This window comes from Anser anser (genome assembly GCF_964211835.1).
Source record: "Anser anser genome assembly, chromosome: 2".
NCBI lineage: Eukaryota > Metazoa > Chordata > Aves > Anseriformes > Anatidae > Anser > Anser anser.
In genome coordinates this window covers 157820159-157847949 of record NC_139721.1, presented here as the reverse complement: position 1 = coordinate 157847949, position 27791 = coordinate 157820159, and the positions used below count along the sequence as shown (strand labels likewise).

Genomic DNA, 27791 nt, shown 5'->3' with positions numbered 1-27791 from the left:
GGAGACAAAGGAAGAGGAAGCTTGGTCTTGGGGCAGAGACTACTAAACAGTAGGCCTGGGGGGCTTTTGGGTCTTGAAAGTGACCATGAGAAGACTTCGCAGAGTCAATAGAAAAGAAAAAGAAGTGTCCCGCCTACATTTGAGCAGTTAACTGATGTGATGACTGGAGTTAGGTGTTCAGTTATACTGGGCTCCCTAGAGTGGCATCTCTGGTCTGACTTGGAGGTATCCGTTTCTACTGAAGTATTAAAACAAAAAACAAAAACAAAAGAAAACAAACAAAAAAACCAGCAACAGAGAACATCTCACTTGGGTTGCCTCAGTGAAGTGTGTGGCATGAAGTGGGAGGCATCCAGCCTGCTGATGCTCTAGAAGCACATTATTTAATCAATGTAGATTTGCTAAGTAAAACTGGCAGAATTAGAAAGCAGGCTGCTGGGAAAGGGGTGTTCTATAGACAGCTTTTCTGAATAAACAGTTGTAACCCACTGTATGTCAAAAATAACTGCTGCAAATAGGGGCCACCTTGTCACAATTCCTTAGAAATAAGGTAAAGCTCTTGAAACATCTAACTATGAGTGATAGGGTTGCCCAAAACACCAATGTGTCAGTTTTGATTAGCAAGATTTTTGATGAAGAATTTCAGTTACAAGTTAGAATAAGCTAAAGAATACATTAAAAAAAATAATAATAATTATGGAAATGGGTTCTGAAAGCAATAAAGCCTGCGGTCAGCTCTGGGGTGATCTGAGATAAGTAACATAAGTGCCTCGTTGTGGAGAGAATCTGTTCAGTGTAGCCAGCAGAGAGCATGACCCACGTAGGATGTAGTTGATGTCTATGGAGCCATTCAGGTATTTCTTTGCAGAAATGTCCTCCATGTTTCCATTTTTGATCCAAGAAGGTCTGTTAGCTCAGGTGATGTGCAGCACAGCTACCCAGACCTGGCTCAAGTCCATGTCTGTGAGCAAATAAGCTCTCTGTGACCACAATGCACGGACCCTGCAGTGTTGTAGGACATGGCAGAGCTTTCTAGCTATCTGCTAGCTAGAGCTCAGGCAGAGCTTCCTTAAGTCCTCACCACTCTGGGTGGGGGAACGCGGTGCAAGAAGAGCTGAGCTAGCTCTGCTTCTTCTGAACGTAGGTCCAGCAGGGCCAAACAGCTCACCCTGTGATCACAGGAACTCAGGGAGGCTGCTTTTGCACGGCACTAGCCTGACAGCAGCACACAGCACATGTCCCCAGAGCTCACAAACTTGGCTAGGCCTGGGCTGGTTCTGCAGGAGATGGCAAGTGTTTTTGCAGCAATAATGTGGTTTAATCATGCAGGACCTATTTAACCTGTACGTCACAGAAAATCCACTGTAGCTAGTTAGTACATTCCCTGCTGTTATGTAAAGTAAGATATGGCCAGGAGTAAACTGAATTGTAAAACACTCATAATTCACACTTGTATATCTTCAGAAAAGGCTTCTTGTGTCTCTGGATACTGTCAGTTGTAGGAGAATCAGCTGAGTTAGCCATGGAGGAAGAGTGGTAAGAACTGGGTAGAATTAGGTATTTCTAAAACCAGACAGGTTTGTATATGTGTGCTTAGGGGAGCTGTTCTGTGACTGTGCTTAAACTGTTGATAAAATAGCCATACTGATATTTGCAGCTGAAATAATTAAACCAGTTTTGTTGCCACATGTTGTCATTTCACTGCATGCCCTGAGCTTAGCCCATTCCCAGGAGGTTTCAGGCTGCTTGTATAACTCGGCTTTAGCAGCTGGGTGCTGAGAGTGCTTGTGCAATCCCGGCAGCTGCCTGCACTGCTCAGCAGGCGTCTCTTTCGGTTGCAGGTGGTTCCAGGAGGTGGCAGCATCTCCGTTTGCATCTCCTTCACCCCGCATGTCCTCCCGGAGAGCGGCACTGAAGCGCAATGTGGCGGGTTTGTGCTGGGATTCATGAGCCTAGACGACGAGGTAAACTGATATCCCAGCAGGGCTAAAGATGACTAGGAAATAATCGTTTCCATTCCTGTAATTTCGCATGCAGGCTGCTGTATGCTTGGCCAGTCTGTGCAAACAGTCCTCTTCCTGCAACCCCGAACATCCTTCCTTAATTAGATTTGTTCATTTGCTGCATTTACCTTTTAGCTTGGAAGCATTGTGGGGTGGGAATGTCAGCGTCTTGTTACATTGTCTGGTGCAGTAAACCCCAGGCAAAAGCCCAGGATTTGAATTGCTATCACAACATCAGGTTGTATTGATAACAAGAGCTAACAATGCAACCGAGACTCAGGACTGCTGAGTTCTGTTCCTGGCTCTGCACCAACCTTCCTGTGAGATCTCAGACAGCACCTCTCTCCTCTGGGAAGCTTCCTCTTCAAAAACTGCAAGTGCAGCTCATAGGTTGATGCGAGGATTGAGTAGTGCTTTGTGAATTGCTCTGAGATTCTGACATGAATCATTGCAAAGGTGCGAGGTATAATGAATGAATAACAGAATATTTAATAAAAACATCCCTAATGTTCCTTACTCCTGGAGGAAATATTGTCTGTGTCTGAATTAAACAGTCATGAAGAGTCCAAATACTGCTCAACTTCTGCTGTTCCTTGCACGTTGCCATCACGTCTTGCAAACAGGCAATACGTTGCCAAGCAGAATCCCATTTCGGCCAACAGCCTCTCAAGTGAAAAGCAGGGCTTTAGGTTTCAGTGCTGTCATTTACACGGAACTTCTGCTTGGATTTTGTTGTCAGCTCGCAAAGACAGTGCCTGACAAAGTCAACCGCGAACACGGCTACGATGCTCCACCGTTACGAATAGACCTGAGAGCCTCCGTAAGGCACGCTCTGTAAGTACCTTCACACTGACACCTCCCACACTCACAGAATAAACCAGCCTGGAGGGAAGGGCTCTGACCAGCTCTGATTCTTTACACGCAGGTTAAAAGTAGACATGGCTCATGATGGAGGAATGATGTTTTATTCTATGGCAAGTGATCTCATACCAGATCAGCCTCTGTCAGGAGTAAGTACTTCACGCACAGATGTATTCTGTTGGACTGTGCTGTTATGCTACTGTGAGAATTCACAGCTGCATGCTATGGTTTTTAAAATGCATCTTTACCGGTGTCCTCATGTTGCCATTTTCGATGTTGCACATAGTTATATGTAAACTAAAAGGACTACAGGTACTTATTAGCCAGGAATAAGCACAGCTGAGCTCAGACAATGCCTATTTTATACATCTTTCTCTAGTATTATTTTATTTACAGAGGATTTCTTAAGTAGAAAAATAAGTACTTCTTTTCAATACATAAAGGTCTGATAGGAGAATGAGTCACTTAGAGCAGCGTAGTCCGTTTCTGTGACCTTTGACATTCAATGACTCTAACCTTATTACATTATTTGTATTTTGGGTTTTTACTCAAGAAATTTTGAAAAACACAAGGAAAAAATAATGGGCTTCTTTGGGATGGAGTCCTTCAGATCCCTGGTGCTGTTGAAAGACCAGACTAGCACAAAGCTCTCAAGGGAGTTTAAACTAACCAGTTTTGAATAATTTTTCTACCAGGTTTTGACAGATTCAGTAATGACTCAGAGTTTGAAACTCATCAATTGCACTAAGGTTCCTCTGTACTTCAGGCTCCTTCTGTCTACGCCCTTCAGCCTGGCCAGCACAGATCTCAAGAAGAGCACCAAAACATCCCACAGCAAGAAGGAAGAAACAGAACAGCAACCGCAGCTTGTACTTTATCCCCAGCAAAACATGCTGGTAGGCTCAAAAAAAATAATCCTCTGCCAGAATAGATAGTTTAGTAATTGGTATGTTAGCATGGCCCAGATGAACCACAAGAAAAACACAACCAGTATAGAAATCTCCCGATGTCAGGGGAAATAGTGGTATATTAGCAAATGCTAATAACTGCAATTTCGCCTGCTATATTGCAGGTACAAAGTATTTTTCCACAGTGGCTCTGCTGTGCTTTTCTCATCAACTCTGACCTATTACAAATTCTTGCAGAAAGCCCTGTGTCATTTCTGGACCTCACCTAAATCAATAGCCAAATACATGCTGGACTAATTAAAAGACTTCCAAAGCCTACATTCCCTCATTTCCTTAAATTAGATGCAGGCAGTTCAGAGAAAAAAAAATGGATAGTTTGGGGTGTACACAGTGACATTAAAGGAAGCAAAGTCTTGGATTCAAGAATTAGCTAGGGTGCAAAAATGAATAACCCTCAGCTGCATTTTAAAGTGTGCTTCTCGTTTTTCAATGTTCATTTTGACTTAGAGGCACACAGGTCTTAATTGCACATGCGTCAGAAGAAAGAAGACTTACATTTTTAAAACATCTTTGGGAATATGGTATTTATAACCTCAGGAACTGAGCGCTTTTGTCTTGCTAGAGAATGTTTCTCTCCTGTGGTTCAGCAATTAGCTGTTCACCTTTACACTCCAGCTCTCTGTACTCGATTTATAGGAAAAAGCTGTGTTTTTTCTTTAATGTCCATTAAAGCACTTTATTCCAGTGGGAATCTGGTTGCTGGCACAACACTTTTGGGTTCCAGTGGGAAAATGTGCACTTGGGCCTTTGAGTAGTGTTTACTTTGGATTTCCTGCACACAGTGCCATCTTATGTGACAGTCCTCTGAATTCCTCTTCCCACAGGTGAAAGTGTCATTCCACACAACTCTGGAGTTGCTTACCTATCAACATTTGCCAGATACCCAGATGCTTCCTGGATTCCAAGTGCTCCAGTTTGAGAACGGAGAGAGAAAGCTGAAGTTCAGTCAAAATCTGGTCATCGAGCATAGTAACCACAGTACCCAGGTAAGAGAATGAACAGCACTGGGCTGTTTTATCAGCACATTTGATTCAGAATGAACATGCCTTAGGGTTCGCTCAGCTGTGAAATACAGCCACCTCTAGAGTAAACCTGTAGCATACAGTGGAAGTGAATGGCCACAGGTTTGCAAAAGGAGATAGCTCGCTGTTGAGCCTGCACGTGACTCTCTGATTGGCAAAGAGGTTTTGGGTCAGCAGCATAGTGATTGTACCCCTGTTTTCTGCAAGAGCACCGCTTGCACAGCAGGAAGGCCTAGATGATATGTCTTAATCAAAGGGCAACATGCCCGATCACAGTATGACTCTCAGTGTCCTGAGACACTGCAGGGAGCAGGACTGTCTCAATGAACATGCCAGCAACTGAGTCACCAAGCGCTGCCTCCTGCAGTACCCAAGTGCTTCTTGAAAATCTCCAAAGTCTGCCCAGCTCATATGGTGTGGTCACAGCCCACACACATTTAAAGACTGATCTTTTCCAGATGGAAAGCTATAAACCCCACCCTAATCTTCAGCAGTTCCAGTATGCTGCATTTTCTTCACACCAGGTATTTCTCAGGACTGATCTGTAAGATCCGAGCACCGTATCTAAGATGCAGTCAACTTAATAATAATAATCTTGGGCAATCTGCACCAACGGAATGACTCACAGTGGACCATATAAAGTCCTCGGGGACAACAAGATGTTGTAATGTCTGTATCTCCACAGAAAATCCTAATAGCAAACCAGAATGTTCACTCTGTGTTACTTCATTAAGTCCACAAAGTCTAGTTTGAAAACCTATCTCAAAACAGTGAAACAAGCAACAACTTCATTCATTCAAAGCTGTAGAATGGGGAACTGACTCTGTTACAGAAAGAACACAGAATAAGTGCTCTTGGTGCAGTGCCTGAGGTAAGAATGATCCAGCTGCAGCAGATACAAAACAATACAAAAAATAAAGTGTTTTCTTGTTTTTCCTTTCCTCTCTTTTGTAGCTGGTCCCAGTGACTGCATACCTTACTGTCCCAGTTCTGGAGCTGTCTTGCGACATGCTTGATTTCAAGACCTGCTTTGTTGCACAGACCAAGACTGAACATGTCTTCCTGTCTAACAGGAGTGGCTGTAGAAGTTACTGGACTGCTTTGCTGGGTATTTGGGTTTTGCAATTGGGTTTCCTTGCTCTCTAGTTTTATTCATTTTTTTTTGTTGTTTTGGTTTTGTTAAGACTGCATGCATTCCCTCATACGATGATATTTAGTCCAAACATACCAGGTCTGCTTCTGTTCTCACATACGTGGGGTGGTGGTGGCTGTTGTTTTTTGTTTTCTTTTACATCAGTGTATCTCTGCTGATTTCAGCCTTTACTCCAGATTTAACCAAAGGATCAAACCACAACCCTCACTGTTGGTGGACGTGCTTTGCTCATTTATAATACAATCCCAGGAGGCAACAAGAAGCAGCAGCTCCTCACGAGGGCTGTTTGAGCTTGTGCCTAATGAGATCAACAACAGATGGACTTCAAAGGAAAGAAGATAAGGGTCTCATTATTCTGACACAAGGACATTGATCACTCCCCTTGATTAAAGGATGAAAATAGAAACTGGCCACATGCACAGAAAGCTTGTGACAGTGCAAAACATGATTTATTAGTTGGCACGTAAGGAGGTGCATTGTTTTGAGAGCTATATGCTGTACAAACCTATACAGAAGGTCTCATATTGCTTTGTTTGATACTTGCCCTCTTTGCTGCAGATGAACAGGAAAGGCATAATAATGACCTGGAAGTATTTTCTGTCTCCCCTCCTAATGGCATTTTGGAGGCACGTGAAGGGGACCAACCTACCAAAGATGTTTTGCAGATCACCTTTACTGCCAGGTACAGTTAACACAACTGAAATCTTGCTGTTACTTCCTGTCAAGACCAGACTTATATTGTGAATAGTCACTGAAAGCAGAGTTCTGCTCTGTTCTTGTGTTATCAGGCCTTTGACACCTGTCGATCTTGTGCTTCCATCCTCTTTCCCTCCACTGCTCCCACATACAGGATTTCTTTTAGAATTCTCACCCTGAATTTCGGCCTTACCTACTTCAAATCACGCTGTTAAAACAGTTGGCATGGCATACTGCCTGTGTATGACTGGATAAAATCCCTTCTTTTAGGGTACTGTCCTCAACAGAGGGCAAATCTCAGGCCTGTCAATTCAGTGCAGAAGCCAATACAACAGTTAACTCCTTTATGCATCTAGCACTTTATTAGCACAAAGAGAGAAATGTGTATGGAGTAGTTCAAAATTCCAGTAAGAATCTGTTCGTCTTGCCTGAAAGAGCTGTGTCTTTTGCAGTCAGTCTCAGGGATACTTCATTATAGTTTGTGCTCTAAAAGTTAACTTTTTGAATTCCTTTACCTCAGAATATTTACCTGATGAAGCAAATAGTGCAAAATGTTATTCTAAAGCACTGATACAAATTGTTTTACTCTCGCTTAGCTTGGTGCAATGTTCAGACTGAGCCGTGTTGATGTTTCGTGGAAAAAAAATCAATGCACTTTTGTTGTTTCTAGTCCAAAGGTTTCCTGTACGACAAAGATAACACGAGCTGCAGGCAGACAACAGCAAAGAGCACAGGAGATCAGATGCAAATAATTTTATTTGTCCTATAAACATCTGGTATTGTTCTAATTATGTTTATGGATATCTTACCATAACTTTTTGTCAAGGCTGCAGATTACTTCTGAATAGCAGAGGCACTGACCCAAAACCTCTGATTTCTTTGCTGTAATTAATGAGATGCAAATCCTGAAGGAAAACATAGCTTTTGTTACAAATGATGTTTTTTTGCTGAGATGGCCACAGGAAATGTCCCATGATGTTCCTTCACACCTCCCAAAAAAGACAAGTATTTTTTTTTAAGCTTCACTCATTACGTGGAAGTTTTAACATCCTGGCAGAAAGTTTAGGACGAGCCTATCCCGGTGATTTCAGTGGACTCTGAACACTGCTGAGAGGGAAGTTTCAAGAAGCAACCTACAGGTGACAGCTATTGTTGTATCTTCAGGTCCCCCAGGCCAGGCCCTGAGCTCTCCACTCCTGGAGCTCCTGCAGGCTCAGCGGGATGAGGTTGGGAGCAGCTGCTGTTAGGCCTTGCTCTGAGCAGTGCCTTGGACCAGAGACCAACTTGGACCAGACTCTCAACTACTTAAATCTTCCAGCAGTGCCTTTCGACTCTGCCTGAAGCGCTTCCTTTTGTCTGACAACAGATCCAACAATAATCAGCCTGCCTGAAGCTACCAGGAAGCGCAGGCGCTGCTGTCCAGCAGCCAGCTCACCTGTGTAGGCCTGGCCAGACACTTCCCAGCACTGCCGAGCTCAGCACCAGCACGGCAGTAGTAAATGATGATATGCGAGGTGTGAGGTGATTTTAGTGACTCACCTCCCTTAATCAGCGGTCTTCCTGCAGAATTTTGTACTAGGAGAAAGAAGAGCTGCCTGTTAGACAAGGCTCTTGCCGCAGGCCTTTACAATGGCAAGCTCTTAGCAGCAGAGAGGTACTCCGGCTGGAGGATCCCAAGGGCGCTGGGTAGCACCAGCCTTAGGCAAATTATGCTGTAAGACTTCCACTTAACGCAAGTGCTAAAAACTCCACTTGCTGGAAGCTCTTTGATGTTCATTTACAACGTGGACTCAAGTCAATTATCCCTTGACTTGCTGGCATTGACAGACTTACCAGCTTCAAACCTGTCTGTCAGAGGGAAGGAGTTGTCACAGCAAAGCGGTGCAGGCAGGCATTTGTTCCCAAGCAATGCTAATCCCTTAGGAGAGCTTGATTTTATTTATTTAAACTCAAATTGACTTTCACAGATAGGAAGACACTCAAGGTCTTCTTTCAACAACGAAATTAATAATCCAGTATCTTTAGCTGAGGTAGAGACTGTAGCATTGCTTTAAAACCCCCCCGTATTTTTGAAACCGAAGCCAGCTCTCTCCTTTTTCTTCCACAAAGTAACTAATATCATCCTGAACCATGGAGATGGGTCCAGCTATAACTGAAATGTCATCTTCTCCCTCTGCACTTTAGGAAGGACATCGAGTACGAAGCCGTTGTAACCATTACGGGGATGCTCGGAGAGAAGCCTTGCAAGCTGCAGCTCAGGGGACGCGGATCATACGATGGAAAGTATGAAGACCTGCCTTTGATTTAAGTAGGACAGTGTGGAAGGGATGGCAAGGTAGTAAGTCAGCTGCAAAAGTGTAATCAGCTGAGCCTGTAGCTTCATCTACTTCAGCTTTTAAATGTGTACTGGAGGTTTAGCAGAATAAAGTTTATAGGTTATGGGTGAAAAAGTCACAGTAATTTGAAAACAGTCACAATCTCATCCTGTGGTATTTTATTGCTGTGATAAGCTTAGCACTACCCGCAGAGCCAGCCTCTGCAACATGACATTTTAAATTGCAAGCCAGCTATGGTAACTGTTAGGTCAAAAAACTTTTGCATAGTACAGTGTGCTTCAAATTACAATCATGACTGTTGGTATGGTAAAAAGAAGCTTTTGTTTTGCAATTTTTCTGCTTGTTTGACATTAAAATGGCCACTGATACATAATAAAACCAAGAATTAGTGAATAGACCAACATTTCCCTGGCTGTCTTCTCAATATCTTACATAAATAAGGGAAAGCAAACGTTTCCTGGACTCTGCATGTTTCATCCTGCGTGGGTATTGAGAACAGCCCCTTCAACTACAGCAGGAGAAACCCTTCTTCCTTTTGATTCCTTCCTCCCACATGGTTCCCATTTACTCACAGATCTCTTCAAATGTTTTTAGAATTACTTTAGCTAAAGGTCACTGAAATTCCCACTTCTGAGACCGTTAGGTTTTCCACTCTCATCATGTAAGGTTTTTGTTAGAGGCAGTGTGCGTGGGGAGGAAGGGGCCAAAACCCACCCTGGAAGAAAACAAAAGATGATGCTATCTGCCTTCTGCCTAGATGAAAGCAGATACGTAGTGGCACTGAGAACTCATTTTAGACATAGGAACCTCAGTGTGCAAAGAGGACCCTTGAAGCTACAACTGCCTCCCTCCCCCCTAAATAACGCTATCTTTTTGCTCTGAAATATGTGAGATTGCTGGGTAAGCAAGGCAGGCTACAGAACAGGAACATAAGAAAAGAAAATAGCTCTAGCTAATCGTGACCTTCAACTAACAATCACAATAAAAAGAATACAAAGATATTGCAGGAGCCCAATTGTATTATTAAGTGCAAAATAAGAGCTAGGACAAAAAACTTCAGTCTGTGTTACAAATTTAAACTTCCTAGCACATCAAAGGTCATTAATACATTTCTTTTTCAAACCATTAGCTCTTAGCTTCAGTGATCTTTCTGTTAACAAGAACAGAGAAGGAAGAATTAAGATGAAATGTAAACATTTGTATTAGTACTGAAATCTGTTTTATATCTAATTATTAAGCATAAGCTTGTCTACTATATTAGTCATACAAGCTAATAATTAGAAACATGTTGTAAAAAAATGGAATGGCTACTTTCAAACACTTTGTTTCTAGAAATTCCTCAGAACCTTTCTGTGCAGGCACCCCAACTGTTTGTTTGTTTATATTTTGCTGCTGTGTAAACTACTTGCTAGTAACCCTTCCACCTTGCCCCCCGGTGGTTTCAGAGCAGCTTGGTTAAAAAAGAGAAAACTCTCTCTCTATATAGATACACAAAGCTAAAGCCCATCCTCTAGCATACGGAGGATTTAAGACAGAACCAACTTGTGATTTGGGTAGGACAAACATAGTTATAAAGGAAACATTAAGTCTGTGCACTGCTTTCAAAAGACATCTTCCTAAACTTCCTTCAAGATGGTGAAATCTTTAAGAAAACCCTGGAAAAGCCATTTCCTATGCACTGACATTTTCATTTGGAGCCATGGTTTTAGGTGATTTGTCATACAGACAACATGCAACGTAAACATAATTAGAGAGGAGTTCAGAGTAAAGGGATCAATTACAAGTATTCGTTCACAATCACCACACGAGGGCCTGTCTCTGAACTCCAGCTGAACTCGTTTCTTTTCTCATCCTAGGATGCTTTACGGTGCTGAAGCAAATGTCAATCTTGCATTTTTCCACCTCAGTTGAGCTGTAGGATTTATTCTGCTTCTCAATTTGTGCCTGAAATTTGTAGAGCTAGTAACGGATCCCTGAATACACTTGATTTCACAGTGCAAATCATTTGCTATCACTAGAGAAAGCAGAGAATTAGCAGCTGTGTTGATTTGTCAGTACGCTGGAGTTTAGTTCCCTGGGTATTCAAATACTGCTGCAGCTCCCATGCCAGTTCCAATGCACATTGACACAACACCATACGCTCTGGAACGAAAGAAGACACGGAATTAAGAAAAACATCACGCTTATATCACCTGACCAGGGGAAAAAAATCCAACAAAAGTGATGATTACTTCTGAGCCCGATTTACCCAGATACAGCTAAGGTCAATACCGTTGTTCAGTGCTCACCTTCTCCCTCTACGCTTCAATTCATTGAGCAAAGTGACGACTTGCCGAGCGCCGGTACAGCCCAGGGGGTGCCCCAGGGCTATTGCTCCTCCCAGGGGGTTGACCTTCTCCATGGGAATGCCCAGCTTTTCAACACAGTACACAGCCTGGGAAGACACGGGGAAGTGTTTCACAGCATGCTCTCACCTCTGTTAGTTCCCAGCTCTCCTGCAATACAGAACTAAAAGGGCTGCAGAGAAGACTGGTGATCTCCATCCACATACAAAGAAGGACAGCAAACAGCCAGGCAGATAATCCTAGGCGGGTCTAGGGGCTTCAGAAGATTTGTGCTCAGAATGAATTTAGCTCAAGTTATGTTTTCTATTACAGAAAATCCACACTCTTGCGTCAGCTACTCTGAAAGTATTAAAATTAGTATTTACAGGCCTGCCTAGCTGGACCATTTTCCAGTGGAAAGCAGTGGAACTACATTACAAATCCAAAGCACGTGAAGCAAGCTAAACCTATCAACTTCATCTCAAAGTGAGCCCACAGGCTTTCTGACAGGCAAGTCACAGATTTGTGGACAACAAGTGGAAGTTTCTGCATTTCATTAAGGACACGCAAATTGGTAAGCGCAACACATTCACACTGACACCACCCTATAACAAATTACAGCCTTGTGAAATAGCAATTTTGCAAGTTGGTATGAGGATACAACAATAAAGATTAAAAAAGATCTCCACTAAATAATAAGGTAATCTTATGCTATATAAGCAATGCCTGCTTATTTTTATTTCAAGAAAATAGTCTGTACATGTTCTTAACATTTGGCCAGAAATGTAGTCAAATCTTAATTTTGAGACCAAGTTGAAATATATTTAGTTTCCAAGCACTGTAACAACTCAAACAGGATGATCACTCACCTGGCTTGCAAAAGCTTCATTGATTTCAAATATATCAATGTCATTTAGTGTCAGACCTATGATTCAGAAAAGTCAGGATTTAAAAGGAGATATTATTGCCTTAGAAGTACATCAAAGAGAATACTTCACTTGAAGTCTTCCTTTACGAATTCTACTTCTACTCTGCTAACAACAACAAAGGGAGGACCTTGGCTCCCTGTCGGGTGTCTACATTTGTATGTCTTTATGTGTACAAGTATCTGAAGACTGCAAAACCTCACAGTCCGTGGCATCATGTCACTGTGTTTGCACAGTTTCCTTATATTAAACACGGTTTCTTTGCAGAGGGGTTAAAGATCGAAGGGTATTTCAAGACAAAGATAAAACTATAGGCAAATGTGTAACCACAGTGATGACAGCTGACCACAATAATAATCGTGAGCTATAAAAGCGGTTTAACCCTGTGAGTATGATAACACTGAGGAAAGCCCGTTCCACTGGTCAGATGCCAAAATTGTAAAGAAAACCAAAACACAAACAAAACCACACACCCACAGCCTAGTCACATTCAGTGAAAAGAGAACTAAACGAACTCGAAATCATTTGCCACATGCTGGCAGCTTGTTGAGACCGTGCAGTCCTGAGCTTCTCAAAGGCGAGTGAGTGGTATTTTGTACCTCCGAAGCGAGCGGTATTACACCACCACTAGGCAGCACCTCTTTCAAGGGTCTGAATTTAAGCCCAGTGTTCCTCTCCCCGCTAGCCGCACATGCTGGAATAACGACCTCAAATCTCAGTCGGCAGGGTGCGATTCTGCCTCGTGCTGAGCACCGTGTGAGTGATGAGTTCCTTACCTGCCTTCCCCACAGCGGCAGGGATCGCGTAGGCTGGCCCTATGCCCATGACATCGGGCGGGACTCCGACCACGGCAAAGGACCTGAGCACCCCCAGCACCGGCAGTCCCAGCTGCGCTGCTTTCGAACGTTTTGCCAGCAGAACTGCAGCTGCTCCGTCGCTGACCTGGCTGGCGTTGCCTGTCGGAAGAAATTTATTATCACCTCTTCTGCCTGAGCACATTGTGTGACAAGGCAGGTAAGCCACAGGAATGGCAGAAAATGATGTCATTAACGACAGAGCTGACCTGCTGTAGTGCTGCCGTTCTCCTTGAAGGCAGGCTTCAGCTTTGCCAAGCCTTCCAGGGTGGTGGAGGGCCTAATCCCTTCGTCTTGGTGCACGGTGATTGTTTGTTGGTTGCCCTCCTTATCTTGGACGGTGGTCTTGACCGGAACAATCTCGGCTTTAAACAGTCCCAGCTGCTGAGCTTTTGCTGCTCTGTTAGAGGAAAGTACAGAAGTTAAAATAACCTGGAGAAGAACTGCAAGAACTCACGTCAACAAGAGCAGTCAGCGAGGATGAATTAAGATGTGACTTGGTACCAGGTGCATCATCTCTGAGCAGTGGACAGAAGAAGGCAAATACTGCTTTTTGTTAAGTGGAAGACAGACTTCTTACCTCTGTCACAGGAAATACATCGCTTATACATTGGGCATTCTCCCCAAACCTGGGTCACAGGAGCTCACACTGCTGAACAAAATCCCTGTTCTGTCCCCACTAACACCTTAGTGACTGACTGACCACCACCAGCCCACAGCCATCAAGTTGTACATGTCCAGTGGTACAGCCACACCACAACTGGAAGAAAATAATGCCAATGTTCAAAGATCAACTCCTGTTTCTGAAAGTTTAAAAGAGGGCAAGTCAGCTAAGCTTCTATGCAATACTAATAACTTGTGAGAAGTTACAGAACGGCTAGAGTTTCACCCATTCCAGATTTCATCCTACAAAAAACAAGTTGACTTTTAGACTGCAGACTTGAAGTATCATCTTCTGGCATTTAAATGTCATCTTTCAACCTCAAATGATTCCCATTTACGTTGCATAATTTATTGACTACACAGAAGGGAACCAGAAGGAAAGGTGCACAGAGGATCGGCTCTGGTCCCTCCGACAGCAGCATTACCAGCAGGGAACAACTGACACAACCAGACTGATGGAAGTGCGCAGAATGCAAGTAGCTAAATTATAATTAACTCAGAGCACATAATTTTAATCTTTCATACTAACAAGGTATTTAAAAGCCTCTGCACCAGGGACAATTTAGAAGATTTACCTTCCAGCAGCAAAGCACCCTTTTCAGGTAATGCAAATTGGAGACAAAGCTTGTTCTACTCCCTCATTGCTTTAAGCTTTTATTCATAAAATATAAATATTTAATACTGCCAAGTAAGAGAGATTAAGAGCCGAAGGAGAGATCAGTAACTCCACAGACATCCTGAGCCTGCAGCCAGAAAATCAACCCTTTCCTCATGTGAGAGGTGAGGATCGTGTTCACATACCCTTTTGCGCTATCAGTCAGTGAGAAAGCCTGGCATGCCAAGTTCCCTCGAAGCAGGGCCAGAATTTAAAGGTTAACTGCCTTGTCCAGTGGCTTCCTGCATTAGATAAATAATTGGACCGGGGCGATGCTTAAACACAGTTCTGAAAGCTGGTTTAACTCCTTGATGCCAGAAACTTCAGCGTCTCACCCACTGCCTCTGGACTGCCCCAGGGATTCCCCAGCCCCAGGGATTCCAGGGGTCAGCTCCCCCTGGCAATTTCTTAACCTAAAGGAAGGATATTAGAGGTAGAATTGGGCTCACTCGGAGCCAAACACCTGCAGCAAAGACAAGCTCTTATAAGCTTGGCAGCTCTCTAGAAATGGCTACTTTGAAATACTCCCCCTCAGGGAAGATCACTTCTGCTCTGACGCCCACATTCGGTTTAAACTGACACCGAGCCAAAGCCACTACGAAAACACCGAGCTGTGCACCAGCTTCGGAAACCTCGTGGCAATTGTATCCTTCACACGATGACAAACACAGCTGCACTCGGTGCTCAAAGCCTGCACGTCTGGTAATAAGTGCGCAAAACCACGCGGCTCCCAGAGCAGCTCTGCACTCCGGCTTCCTTACCACACCACCCAGGACACGTGCTGGTCTTTGCTCTGTCCAAACGAGCTTCTTTACTCACTGTTAAGTTTTGAAAGGCAAGATGAAGGCTGCACTTAACCACTCATGCAAAGTTGTTTGTTTCCCCCTATCTCTATGTATTCAGTAATGAAAAAGGTAAAAATAAGAAGCATTTACTTTTGTTGGGAAGCCAAGGCAAAGGCATCTTGCTTCTTTCGGGAAACTCCAAACTTCTCTGCCACATTCTCTGAGGTTATTCTGGGGAAAACAACATCAGAAAAATAATCCAATAATATATCCAGTGAAGCTGGAATTGTCTTTTATTGACAACACGAGCTACAAGCAGTGGCTTCAGTCTCAAAGCTAACTGCTGACTGCTCAACCTGGACCTGCTTGGCAGGGGCGGGCCCTGAATCAAATCCATTAACCAAAACAAAGTTCAAATCCGCTCCCGTATCACACCACAGACTCCCCTCGGGGTCAGTTTAAGAGCGAGGAGGATGGCCTCCATCTCTGCCAAAGTGTGGCCGTGCCAAGGGGGTTAATGAAGCTGGCAGGACAGGTACAGGAGAAAAGAATTCAAGGCAGCTGTTGCCTTACACCTTTAGCACTTCAGAGAACAGCAGAATATCCTTTTATAAGGAAATAGCAGCTTTGTTCTCCATGGAAGTTGAGATTATGAAATGCAAGAGCATTTCCAGAAATCCTAAACACACAAAAGTTTGTGATTCACAATTGTTTGTATTCATGAAGCCACTGAGCTTAACATATAAGGTAAGAAAATCTTTCATCAGAGCTGCTGATCTTCCCCACCCATTCCACACCACAGATCTTCTGCACCAGCCCAGGAGGACGCTGACGCCCACGGCCAAGCTCCCGGCACTCAGATCGGTGCGAAATAGCAGTCACCGGGGGATGGACAACCTGGAAACCCCTCTGGGAGCAGACACTCACCCCATGGGAATAAGGCAATCTCGAGCTTTGCTGTTTTCCATCATACTGGAGCTGATATCGCCAGGGTTATTGGCACTTCTGAGGGACATCGTTTCCACGCTAAACACGGGAAAAAATTGAAGTTACTGCCACTGCGTCCACTTATGATGATTGCTCAGCGTCTTGACAATATTATTTCCTATTAACCTACAGAAGTGCAGCTGATAATTAAAAACCGGCTGAGGCAGAAGCTCTTCAGGCGTCAATACAAAAATTAGCACAAAATTACAACGGATTGCTAGCCTAAGTGGGTCCTTGTTTCATTAGAACAGGATACCAACGTCAACAGTTAATTTCTCATGTTTCCACAGCAAGGAAGGAATTGCTAACTATTCTGGCACTTCTGTCTTCAGACGTAATGAGAAACCCAAGGTTCTTGGACTAGAGTTGTCAACAGCCAGAAAAAGGCCAGCGCCAGCTTAAAAACTGGTTGGCAGTAGAACAACATGAAGTATGAAGCAACCCAAGACAAAGAGGCTTCAGTGAGCTATGCCATTCGCATTTTGCAACACAACAAATTTCAGATGTGGGTCCCAGAGGCTGCAGTCTTTGACCTACAGATGAGTTAACAGATCGAAGGTACCCAATTTTAGTGCACGAATACAAAGCCACCGCCTAGGACTAGCGAGCTTTTGTACAGTCGGTCTTAGGCCACGAAACTTAAGATGCTTCACGGTCTGCTGCGTTCTGGGAACACGGATCTGCTTGGAAGGGATTTCTGACGCCTCATCCGAGAGCTGCTGCAGAAGGACAGCGTGCTGCTCGCAGGAGGCCATAAAAGTGCCACAGAAAGATGTTCTTACCCACAGGCCAGGCCAATGTCATATGACCCATTTCGGATGCCACCTGTAACAGCAGGGCACAAACATTATTATCGTTAGGAGCACAAGCGCTTGGATTCCAGCTGCAGTTTTGTGACCACCTGACACACTCACCACCCCTGGAAGGGGCTTTCCCTCCCCACTCCAACGTAAGCCAAGGAGCTGATGTGGCTGAAACTAAGCACGACCTGACCTGCAAGCAGGGAGGACAGGACAGACCCTACGAGAAGGAGCCTGACGTGGAAGTGGTGCTAGGAAGAACTCATCCTCAGATGACCAAGGTATTTCTCTAAGGGTATCTTACATATCTCAAAGGTATGAGGTACATATATAAGGGCATCTTCATATCTCAAGGATATGAAAGTACTCAAGTCAACACCACGCTGAGAATTCCCAACCGCAGAAGGCTTTATCACTGTTTTTACTGCTCAAAGGGACTGGAGAACAAACGACCAGGATAAAGGAGCCCTCGTGGTGCGGCAGGCATTAACGCCAACCCAAGTGCCCGTGCACGCTTACCAGCTATATTGATAATGGCCTGCAGCCCGGAGGAGCACTGCCGGTTCACACTCGAGCAAGGCACCGTCTCTGGGATACCACTAGAACATGAGAGAGCGTTAAAGACCACGCAACAAACCAAACCACTACAGAGAACGTTAGGCTGCTTGGTTAAACTTTAACCCTCGTGCTCGGGACAGATCCCAATATACATTTGTTGACCTATTTGGACCTGCACCAAGACAAAGCAAAATTCATGGATAATTTCCAAATTGAATTGCAGGTGGCTCCACGTGCTGTTTCCCCACGAGTCTATTCTTCAGAAAGCGCTCAGTAAGCAGGTCCCTCTCACAAGCCTAGTTCCTGAGCTCTGACCAGAGCCAGAAATGCTCAAAGGCTCCGCAATATTCCTAATTGCTGTGCCTGCGCCCCTCCAAAGCAGCGACCGTAAACTGCTTTAGCAGAAGGAAACGTCATTCAGCAATAAAAACTGGCTGAAATATTTGGAAGCTGGGATGCAGCTGCACACATCAGCCACAATTCTAAAAAGCAAAGAACGGAGATGACTGCTTAGTTTGGGGCTCAGGTACAGCAGAGAGAAGCACAGCCCTGCGGTACGGAGAAGCAGCTGGGAGCCCACAAAACGAGATCTCCCGTCCAGAGGCGGCACAGAGGTTAATCAGCCTCACCTCTGCCTCCCTGGGAAGGCTGCCAGGAGCGAGCAAAGTGCTCACGCCTCCGTCACTGGCACCGCTGTGCTGACGGGGGGAGATCAGGGGAGCAGCGTCTGCGTGGAAGAGGAGGCCGCTCCCCGCAGCACCGCCCGGCCCCTGCCAACAGGGCCTGCTTCTCCCAGCAGGGCTCTCCGAACGCTCGATCAAAGTCTGACTTCTAGGCAAAAGGTGATCTGCCAGAAACTCCTACGAGCTCACGAGCCTCATCACGACCTCTCACCCAGCGCTGCTCTGTAGCCGAGGCCCAAGAAGACCAGAAGAAACCTCGATCTGGTTGAGTTTACCTTAGAAACTGCGCAACTCTTGCGACCAAAGCGCCGGCTCCCGGCTGCAGCACGTTTCCTGCGTGCAAAGACAGGATTCCCATCAATCGGCTGCACTGCCCCCGCTATTCGCTGCGGACACCGAAGGGACACTAGTGTCACCGTGGCTCGGTGCCATCTGATCGGAGCCCAGCCACTTGGGACAGTCATCAAGGGCGTGTTAATTTCACGAGCGTAATAACGCCACGCATCAACCCCTTCTGATCCCCACAACACCCGCCAGTCTCCCATGGGCCCGTCCCAGAGCCTCTAGCAGGACGGAGGGCAATCACTCACCCACACAGATGTCTCCCAGCGCCTCCGGACGAAGCCCGACGTCCTGCAGGACGGCAGTCATAACGGCAGACAGCAGCTCATCGGGTGTGGTATCCTGCAGGCACACGGGGTAAGCGCTACTCAACGAACACCGACGACTGCCCCGCCACCAGCTCGCCTTCGTGCTGCTGCAGAGGGTCGGTGCCCGTGCTTACGCAGCGCTACCTCACCTCTACAGCCACCACCAGACCGAGCTGAATTTTCCTACAAAGGCGTTACTCTTATGTGTGTTTTTGCCTTGAGTGTTTTTCAAGCACTGTAACACGCGCAGCTTGCTCACCTAGCTGGGATTTATACGAATGTGTGTCGTAGGGCCTTGAAAGTAAAGCAACTAGGATGAGTTATACATGGCACGAGCATGCAGAGACTCGGACTTCCCTCTGTGTAAAACCGAGATGACCCCAAAGGGCAGCAGCTGGACCCCACCACCCGCAGAGCTCCAGCGGAGTTACTGCAGGGATTTCTGCGCCCAGCAGCGTGTGGCACACGCCTGGAGTGGGTTTTGCACAAATCAGTGACTTAAGACTATAGCTGCGTGTGCCGTCATCGACCCCAAATTCAACACAACCCCTTGAAAGCCCAGAAAAAACACAGGCAGCTTGGGAACACCTCATGTCCCACCACCACCACCTCCACTTGCAGGTGCCGTGGCTGTCCCGGGGCTGGGTTTGTGGGAACGTGATGTGAGAAGAGACTGAGGAAGACAGAAAGCGACAGCAGTCGCCTGGCACCATGCTTGGGTCTTGCTCAGACCCCGGGACACCACTGCTATGGCTCGGCAAGGAGAAGGCTGGCCCAGGAGGTCCACACCAAGAGGTCCGCAGCAAGGCAGCAAGGTGAGGGAGATGCTCCTCACCGCAGTTCCTCAGGGAACCGGGACTGGTGGGCTCAGCGTGGGGCAGGACATGACAGGGCTGGGCATCCCACAGCAGCCTGCGGGGCTGGGGGGCTCCCGGTGGCACCGCAGCACCCCCAAAAAATGATTTTATTTTCCTGATGGTTGGCGAGCGGAGCCCCCCCTGGGCGGTGGGCAGCGAGGGCAACCCCTGAGGGGGTGCTGGTGGGGGGGAGGCTCAACACTTTGGGGCGGGGACAGCTCCCTGAGGGGGAAGCGAGGATTTTGGGGTTCGGAGGCGCCTCCTGGATTTGGGGCGCGAGGGGCAGCAGGGAGGGGAACTCCCCCCACCACCACCCCAAAAGCAGAGCCGTACCTTGAACCCCCCGCGCTTGGCTCGGCCGATGGCCGTCCTCCTCCCGTGCACCACCACCACGTCGTCGGGGCCGGCGGCTCCCCCGGCCCGGCTCCCGCAGGGCGCTGCCCTCACGGCGGCCGGGGGCTGCCCCGAGAGGTGCCCCAGCACCGCCCGCACCCGCCGCAGCGCCCCGCCGCTGCCCCCCGCCGCCATCTTGGCGTCCCCGGCCGCCGCCGCCATCTTGACGCCCCCGCGGCGGGGAGGGAAGGGGGCGGGGCTTCGCGGGGACACGCCCTCTTCATTTGCATGGCCACGCCCACCGCTCGCTGGCCCCGCCCCCCGGGTTGGGCTCCGTGGGTGGGTGGGGAGGAGGAAGGGGGGAGGGAAGGGATTGGGGTAAATAAACGGAAAAAAAGGAAATAAGGAAAATAAAATTAAAAGGTTAAAAAAAAAAAAGAAGTTAAAATTAGAATAAAAATCAGAATAAAAATAAAAAGTAATAAAATTAAAATTAAAAATAATAGCAAATTCTATGAGTGTCTGAAAAGATAAAATGCAAATAAATAAAAATAAGAATAAATGAATGAAACGCAAGAAGGCAGAAATAAAAGAGCCCGCCCCCAGCCTTCTGCCATGGTGTAACACCAGGCCAATGTGACCGCGGAGTGCACGCGTGGTGGTGGTCCCTATTTCAGGCCCAAGCCCCCCGCCCCGCTGCTCAGCAGCCCCCGAGGAGGGAACGACACAGGGGGACGGCCACACGCTCGGCAGACGCACAACATCACACCGGAGCCTTTTTCCAACGGAAGGAAAACGTTTCTCTGGGATACACACGGCGACACCGCACGCGGAGCGGGGACACGGCCCCAGCAGGGCCGCCCCGCTCCCCCGGGTGCGCTGGGCAAAATAAAATATACATATAAAAAAAAAAAAAAAAAAAGGAAATTTACATGGCATAATATTACATTCTCTTCTAGTTTTCATTTTGTACATCAGAACACTGCGAGGGTTTTTAAAAAAACACAAAGGCAAAGGCACCTGAGGAGCGAGTCGCACTCACACGCGCGCACTCACACGCAGCCTTGCACGCACACCCCTGTACACCCCCCCCCATGTACACCCCCATGTACACACACACATACAAACACACTCACCCATGAGCCAGGGGACCAGGCTGTCCCAGGGAGGCTTTTTGGGGTGCTTTGTGGGGCTGACGAGGCCCCAGGGAGCGTTTTGGAGGGTCCCCTGTAGCCTCCCCCCAGCGCTCGGGCAGCGCGGCTGGGCCCCACTTTTGTTCTCGAGTCTTTGGAGAAAATAACAGCTCACATCCACCCCTAAGGGGTGAAAAATCAAAGCTGAACAGGTTCGGTGAAAGGGGAGAAAACAGCATAAAAACATTTCCAGCTTTACTAAAACTCCCTTTTTGTTCGTCTCTTCTGACAACACCTTATTTGCCAACACGTTTTTTCTTGTGTTTTTTTTTTTTTTTTTAATCCATCCTCTAGAACTAACCAGAGTGATTTGGTCCTATTCACAGAATAAAATCCTTGCTTTCCCCTAGAGGAAGGAGGCGACTATTCCCCCCCTGCGGAGGGGACGGCCCGGAGAGCCGGCATCCACCACCCTGGTGGCCAGGCACAAAGCTCGGGTAGGTGCCGGCCTCGGCAGCTCCATGGACACACTGACAGGGAACCCTTCTAGCTATTTAATTTGCCCAAACAGCCCCAGTCTTTTTTTAACTGAAATAATTCTGGTTTTTGCCTCTCTCTCTGGAGCTGCAGCCACAGCACGACTCGATCTCTTCCGCCCGGCAGAATTCAAGGATGTGCAAAGTCACACAACCAGCCCCGTTCTCCATTTCCCCTTCGCTCCAGGCAACCCTTTTCATTTTCAATGAAAAAAAAATAAAATAAAATAAACCTGTGTTTGACACGGTGGCCTGAAGCTGGCACCACCCTGGGAACTGCTTGTTTAACCTTCGCTGAGCCGGGGGGAAACAGCTAATGCAGCAAGGAAGCAGGAGATGGGGCGATGCAATTAATTTGTCCAAAATCACCAAGATCTGATAAATTCATTCCCGGGGCCTCTCTGCTTGCTCCCCACAGGGTAGTAGTGTCGGTCAGAGGCCGTGGCCCAGCAACGCTTTAAGCTTTCCCAATTTCTCCTACGACTTCCGAAACATTGCAGAAGGAAGCCCAGCTGCACGCGATCTACGCAGCCCTGCGGCCCCAGGCTGCGGCTTCATGCTCGTGCAGTCCCGCAGGTCCTCTCTGCCTGATTGTAGGAACCGGGCCGGGTCGTGCGGAGGCCCAGCCGCGCTCCTCCCGCTCCACACGCACACGCACGCACGCACACAAAGGCAAGACGTCTGCATAAATGCGCCCGACTCCCTGCCAGGCGCCGAGTCGGGCGTCACTCCGCGATTGTAACCGCTTAAGGCACAGGACAGGAGCGAACGCTGCCCCTCTGGCGGGGCTGCCTGGCGCTGCCACCTCCAAAGGGTTCCCTTCCCCTCGTGAACGGGGACACCGGGTCCCCCCCGACTCCGCGGTCTGAGGATCATCTCCAGCTGGGCCGAAGCCTGGCGCCTGTTCCTCTGCAGGGAGCGGTGACGGGCACCCAGCATCTTATTCCTCCGCTGGTCCCGGGGACGAGGAGGGTGCTCGCCCCGAGGCCAGCGCTTCCGGGGAAGCCCTCGTCCCCAAATCCCGGCGGTGGCCTGTGTCTCCAGCCTCCAATGGTCCCGAGCGTGCCTTCAAAAATCCCACAAGGCGGCAGCCACCGAGCTGGTGACGAGCGAGAAGGGACCCGGGGGGGCCACCAAGCAGGACGAGCCCAGGGCTGAGGTGTGAACCGCAGGGTGCAAAAAGGGCCGCGGGTCTGGCGGCCTCCCCCCCGTCCCACCGGCGTTTCCCCAAGCCGCCGCCTGGGGCTCAGAGCCCGCAGTTGACGAAGGGGTGCCTCAGCAGGTCCTCGGCCGTCGGCCTCCGCTTCTCCTCCACGAAGATCTGCTTGAGGAAGTTGCGGCAGGAGTTGGAGACGCCGTCGGGGAGCTGGGGGTTGGTGGGCTGCGTGGCGATCTTAAAAATCGCCGCCATGGCTTCGAACTCCGCCCACGGCGGCTTCTCCGTTAGCATCTCCACCACGGTGCAGGCCACGCTCCTGCAACGAGGGCAAGCAGGCGGGGTGAGACAGCACGTACGGGGCTGGGGTGGCCTTCCGCTCCCGCTGGTGAGATTTGTCCTAAAACTGGTGGCTTTTCTGCCTGCTTTAGCTGCCAGAGATTAAGCTTTATAAAGTACGTGGCTGAGAACGCAAAGGACCTTATGGGAGCACCCCCCGAAGGAAAACCCAGACGAGTTTAGACACCCCAGTTTCAATACTAGGATGTAGTTCCCCAAACAGTAGAGCCAGAACGAATCATGCTTGCCTACAGATTTACGTCTGACTCTATCCCCGTTTATTGGGAGGACAAGTCGAGTTATCCCCGCTCTTTCAGGCTCCAGCTGACATCCTCCAGAGAGGCCTCTCAAAACACTCAGAAGCACCCAATGATTTCGGTCGTCTTCGTGTCCGAGCCGCATGCAAACATCCAGCAGCAGACTTTCAGAGGTTGCCAAAAGATCACACGGAGACTCCAAGCTGGGCTTAGTTAACCCAAAAACGGGGTGACCAGAACTCAGCAGCTCTTCTGGCAAACTCTGTCATCAGCTTGCTTTCCAGAATTAGACAGCAGCTACGCAGCTGAGCCACATGTGGTCCTCACACACGGGGCCTTCCGAAAGCAAGCTGTGGTTTTGTGTGCTCCTCTCTGGCGGCTTTCAGCTATGATTTGCTCCCTCTGGGTGTCTGCATATTTGATCCTGACATTCACTTCCCATTTCCATCCTCTGCATCCTTTCCATCTTCTAAACACTAGCTATAGTTGTTGCTCCCACTACAGCTTCCCAAAGGGATCGTCAGATTTACGTGGCAGTGGCGAGGTTTTTACTCTATTCCTTACCACACGTCAGCTTTCCTTCCGTAGCCTTCTCCGCTGATAACCTCTGGGCTCATCCAGTACGGCGTTCCCGTGACAGATTTAATCCCGGTCCCAGACATGCAGATGGTCTGGATACGTTTGCTGGCCCCAAAATCTCCAAGTTTCACATTTCCAGCAGAATCTCGCAAAATATTGGCACCTGGTGACGAAAAGCAACAACAAAAACCCCAGGCGATGAAGCAGCAAGCCGAATTGAGCAGCCACAGCAGGGAGAGCAGGAAGGGCAGAGGTAAAGAGTTGGGCGTGAGGGAACGCAAAGGGTCTTGCTGGGGCTGGACTCAGCACCAGGATTTTACATCCCTCTCTCCTAGGCAGCTGCTCTCTAGGAGAGCGGATTCCCTCCGGCTCTCCTGGACAGTCTCACTCAGCAGGTTTCCAAAGAGTGAGCAGTGAACGGGAGATGATGAGTTCTGCTTCCACTGACAGCAGAAGAGAGCTTCAGATCCCTCCCATCACCAGGGCCTCTCAATTCTTGCGTGTGTTGCCCCAGATTTTTAGAAATGTGGAGATCTGACAGCTGTAAAGGCAGCTGGTTTCTCTTAAGAGTATCTAGCCTGGGCATCCCAGGCAGGAAGACAGAACAAGAGTTTGGTTCCAGCTGCTTGTTCAAGATTTTCAAGGTCCAAGAGGCAAAGCTGGGGCAAAAATGACTTAAACACCAGATACCTGCTCTATGTTTTGCACAAGAATTATATTGGGGCGGGGTGAGGCTAGGCTGAAGAAACCTAAGCAAGCAAGAAGCTTCCCTGCGTTACCTACTCACCTTTAATGTCCCTGTGGACAATCATATTGCTGTGCAAGTAGAAGACTCCCTGCAAGATCTGCCTGGTGTACTTCCGAGTGACGTTCTCCGTCAGAGCACCGTACGCTTTTAGCTGGTCCTTTATTGAACCCTGGTGAGAGGAAACAGCGTGCAGCAACCGTAAGGACCAGCAGAACCAGGTGCATCACGTCACAGTGGCCTTTTAAACTTTACCACCATATTTCTCAGCTCAAAAAAAAACCCCAACCCAATCTGTTGTAGAAATGGCAAGATAAACATCTACTAAGAGCTGAACGGAGCAAGGATTTGACCCCAGTGCCTCAGAGTCCAGTGGAAAAAGAGGTACGGCCTCTGACAGCTGTCAGTGCTACCCTCTGCCAGCAGCACGGATCTTGTTCTCCCTCTAGTGGCTAGACTTCACCAATAGCTCACGGACAAGGACCACATTGATGAGGAGCTTCCAATCAAGCGAGAGGATACTCTCAACTAGTTCTTCATGGTTGTTAGTCTTCTGTGAAGCCTTTCCCCCAGTTTCTTTTGGGGCTGGTGGCAATCCTGTGTTTGGGGATCTCCCTTCCATTTCGCGGTGTTGCTCAAGTAACCTGGGATGCTCTGAAATTACCTCCTCCTGCGCCTTGTATGCAAGGTGTCCTCCCTCCCTCACAACTCTTCAAGCTTCCTTATCCTGGCCTCTCTCACCCTGACTGGGGGACATCAAACGTGAAGCCAAAGAAGGGAAAACAGGGTCTTCAAGACCTGTGGTCAAGCGGACCGTTCTGTTTTCCAAGCATAACCATAAAATGAGGTGAATGGTGCAGGGTACAGCAGGAAATACACAGCTTTTTAACAGGGGTGATCATCAGAATGCCAGGCTGATGGTGCGCCCAAGCTTTGCCCCCGGAAGATTTTACCAAGCTAGCTGTGTATCGTCAGAAACCTGGCCACGTCCAGCAGTTTGGAGCTGCTCTTCTGCAAGGTTTGGGAGCTCAATCACATCCACTGCCATTGGAAACCAAAGCCCTGAGCTGCTTTTGTGAAATAAGCCATCCCCGTGGCACTAAAGTCAATCTGTATTTGGTCAGAGCTCTGGTTTATCACAAAGAAAACAAACACTCAACTTCCAGCCTTGCTGGACGCTGCCCCAGCATCAAACATCGGTTTCCTGGCTGCTAACAAACACCGGCACGTTGCGGAACGAGCAGCAAGGGTACTGCTGAAGCTTCTGGGTTTTACTCTTCAGGGTCTTTCCTTTGTCATAAGGCCTGAAAGTGATATGCCTGCCCCTGGGGACGGAGGCAGGACGGTGCTTGGAAGGGGCTCAAACGCACGAAGCCCACCTGATTCAAGACATGTCAGGAGAACTTGCAGCACATTTACTAATGACCAAAATAATTTGTGACCAGATGACTTCCCAGCCCCTCCTGACCTTACAAACACGGCCTGAACAAACAAGGATTTATTCTTCCACAGACTAGGGACTGAATCCAGCTGGGCAGGCAGGACATAGGAGAGCAGCTCACCCAGCAATGCGAGCGGTTGTGCTGGTTTATACCAAGCAGTGACTTCGTCTCGCTGACTCCGATGTAACCTGCGTCCTTGCAAACGGGGGAGATGTTCAACTAATCTGTGTGTGTTCTCCAACCCCTGCCTAGGCTCCCCCAGAGCTTCCTTTTCCCCGGAGCTATTTCGCCCCATGTCAGCAAAACCACAAACTTAATCCAATCCTGTTAGATTGGATCGTGCTACCAACAAAAGGTTCAGTCCTGAGCAGGAGAAGGCTGACCAGTGAGTAACGCTGGTTTTAATGCACACGTGCTGAAAGCCAGAAATAATTGGTGACAGCTGTGGGTGGACAGTTGTACTATTAACTTGTCCTGGAGGGATTTGTAATAAATACTTAAGGATGGGCTCAGGCCACAGTGTTTGGAGCCAGATCTGGACCACGTCCCACATTCACCACGTTCAGATTCCAGACTGTGAACACACCCTTCCCCAGGATCCAAACCTGAGACCTGCCTTCCAGGCTTCTGATTTTGACCCACTGCAAGTTGAGGGGCCTGACCACGACACCTGACTCGATCTGAGCTTCCCCAAGTCCTAGGGATGCTGAGATGCAGCGGTTTGGTTTGGCTCAGCAGACAAACTTGACAGCTAAGCTTCACTATAACTCCAGATCCAAATTTCTGCAAACTCCAGGGCAGTGTAGATCTGCTCTCTCTAGCTCATGACAATCTTTAGCAGGAACTGCACTTACCCCTGGCATGTATTCAACAAAGATAGACAGCTTCCTCTCCTCGGGATCCCGCAAACACCCATAGTACTGCACTATCCTGTCGTGGCGGAGAGTCTTCAGCAGCTGAATCTCACACTCCAAAGCATTCACCTCCTGCCATGAAACAGACATACTGTGTGAGAAAAGAGAATGGTTACACGTGCCTCTCCGAAACACGAGTATTACCCAAATATTGCTCCACACTGAACACTTCATAGCACCTGGGAAGCTGCCTACTCAGGCATCAGCCATGTAAGGCTCGGAAATGAGGAGTGCTGTCCCGAGGAACTGGCAGGCAGGTGGGATATGCAAGGACTTGGCTTTCAGACAGGTGTGCTCAAGGAGTTTTTTTCTGGAAAGATGTGAACGAAGACACCAACAAAGCTAACGCAGCACCCAGAGTGGGAAGGTGAGTGGAGCAAGAAGGCTAAAACTAAGGAAGAGCAGACAGACCTGCAGGAGATGGTACCAGAGACAATAAGCCAAAGTGACCGAGGCAGAGAAATCACCAGGGCACGCTGACTGGTGCCACAAAAGCCATCAGGGACCACTCCAAAGAGGGCGAACCCAACAGTCCGCATGCGCTGCCTCCCATCACGGACACGGACTCCTCCGCCA

General features: G+C 47.9%; 3 protein-coding genes across 12 annotated transcripts in view; 1 reads left to right on the top strand and 2 right to left on the bottom strand.

Annotated features, from left to right (window-relative positions):
- Positions 1-9442, top strand: part of DLEC1 (DLEC1 cilia and flagella associated protein) — a 39624-nt gene extending 30182 nt beyond the window's left edge. For 4 of the 7 annotated variants that reach the window (XM_083825442.1, XM_083825443.1, XM_083825441.1 and 1 more), the window contains 8 exons: positions 1842-1964; positions 2743-2837; positions 2929-3013; positions 3560-3760; positions 4657-4818; positions 5809-5962; positions 6566-6689; positions 8888-9442. In XM_083825442.1, coding sequence (XP_083681568.1) covers positions 1842-1964; positions 2743-2837; positions 2929-3013; positions 3560-3760; positions 4657-4818; positions 5809-5962; positions 6566-6689; positions 8888-9011 — 1068 coding nt within the window. In that variant the 3' untranslated portion in view covers positions 9012-9442. Of the gene's footprint in view, positions 1-1841; positions 1965-2742; positions 2838-2928; positions 3014-3559; positions 3761-4656; positions 4819-5808; positions 5963-6565; positions 6690-7867 lie in introns of those variants that run through there. The other 3 variants (XM_083825444.1, XM_083825445.1, XR_014580241.1) reach the window with 3 other exon arrangements.
- A 598-nt stretch (positions 9443-10040) lies between these two features.
- ACAA1 (acetyl-CoA acyltransferase 1) lies at positions 10041-20366 on the bottom strand. The gene is made up of 12 exons (XM_083825447.1): positions 20115-20366; positions 18865-18958; positions 18550-18607; positions 17553-17632; positions 17016-17058; positions 16174-16272; positions 15397-15477; positions 13353-13543; positions 13066-13245; positions 12233-12288; positions 11328-11473; positions 10041-11181 (listed from the first exon to the last, which is right to left on the bottom strand). Exons 1-12 carry the CDS (start codon positions 20334-20336, stop codon positions 11106-11108), a joined length of 1326 nt encoding a protein of 441 aa, XP_083681573.1. The 5' UTR covers positions 20337-20366; the 3' UTR covers positions 10041-11105.
- Positions 20367-20890: 524 nt separating this feature from the next.
- LOC310894848 (mitogen-activated protein kinase kinase kinase 3-like) overlaps positions 20891-27791 on the bottom strand; it is a 77188-nt gene continuing 70287 nt past the window's right edge. For all 4 annotated transcript variants that reach the window (XM_083825448.1, XM_083825451.1, XM_083825449.1 and 1 more), the window contains 4 exons: positions 27156-27287; positions 24902-25031; positions 24100-24277; positions 20891-23258 (listed from right to left, as the gene is read on the bottom strand). In XM_083825448.1, the coding sequence (XP_083681574.1) occupies positions 23030-23258; positions 24100-24277; positions 24902-25031; positions 27156-27287 (669 nt within the window). In that variant the 3' untranslated portion in view covers positions 20891-23029. The remainder of the gene's footprint in view (positions 23259-24099; positions 24278-24901; positions 25032-27155; positions 27288-27791) is intronic.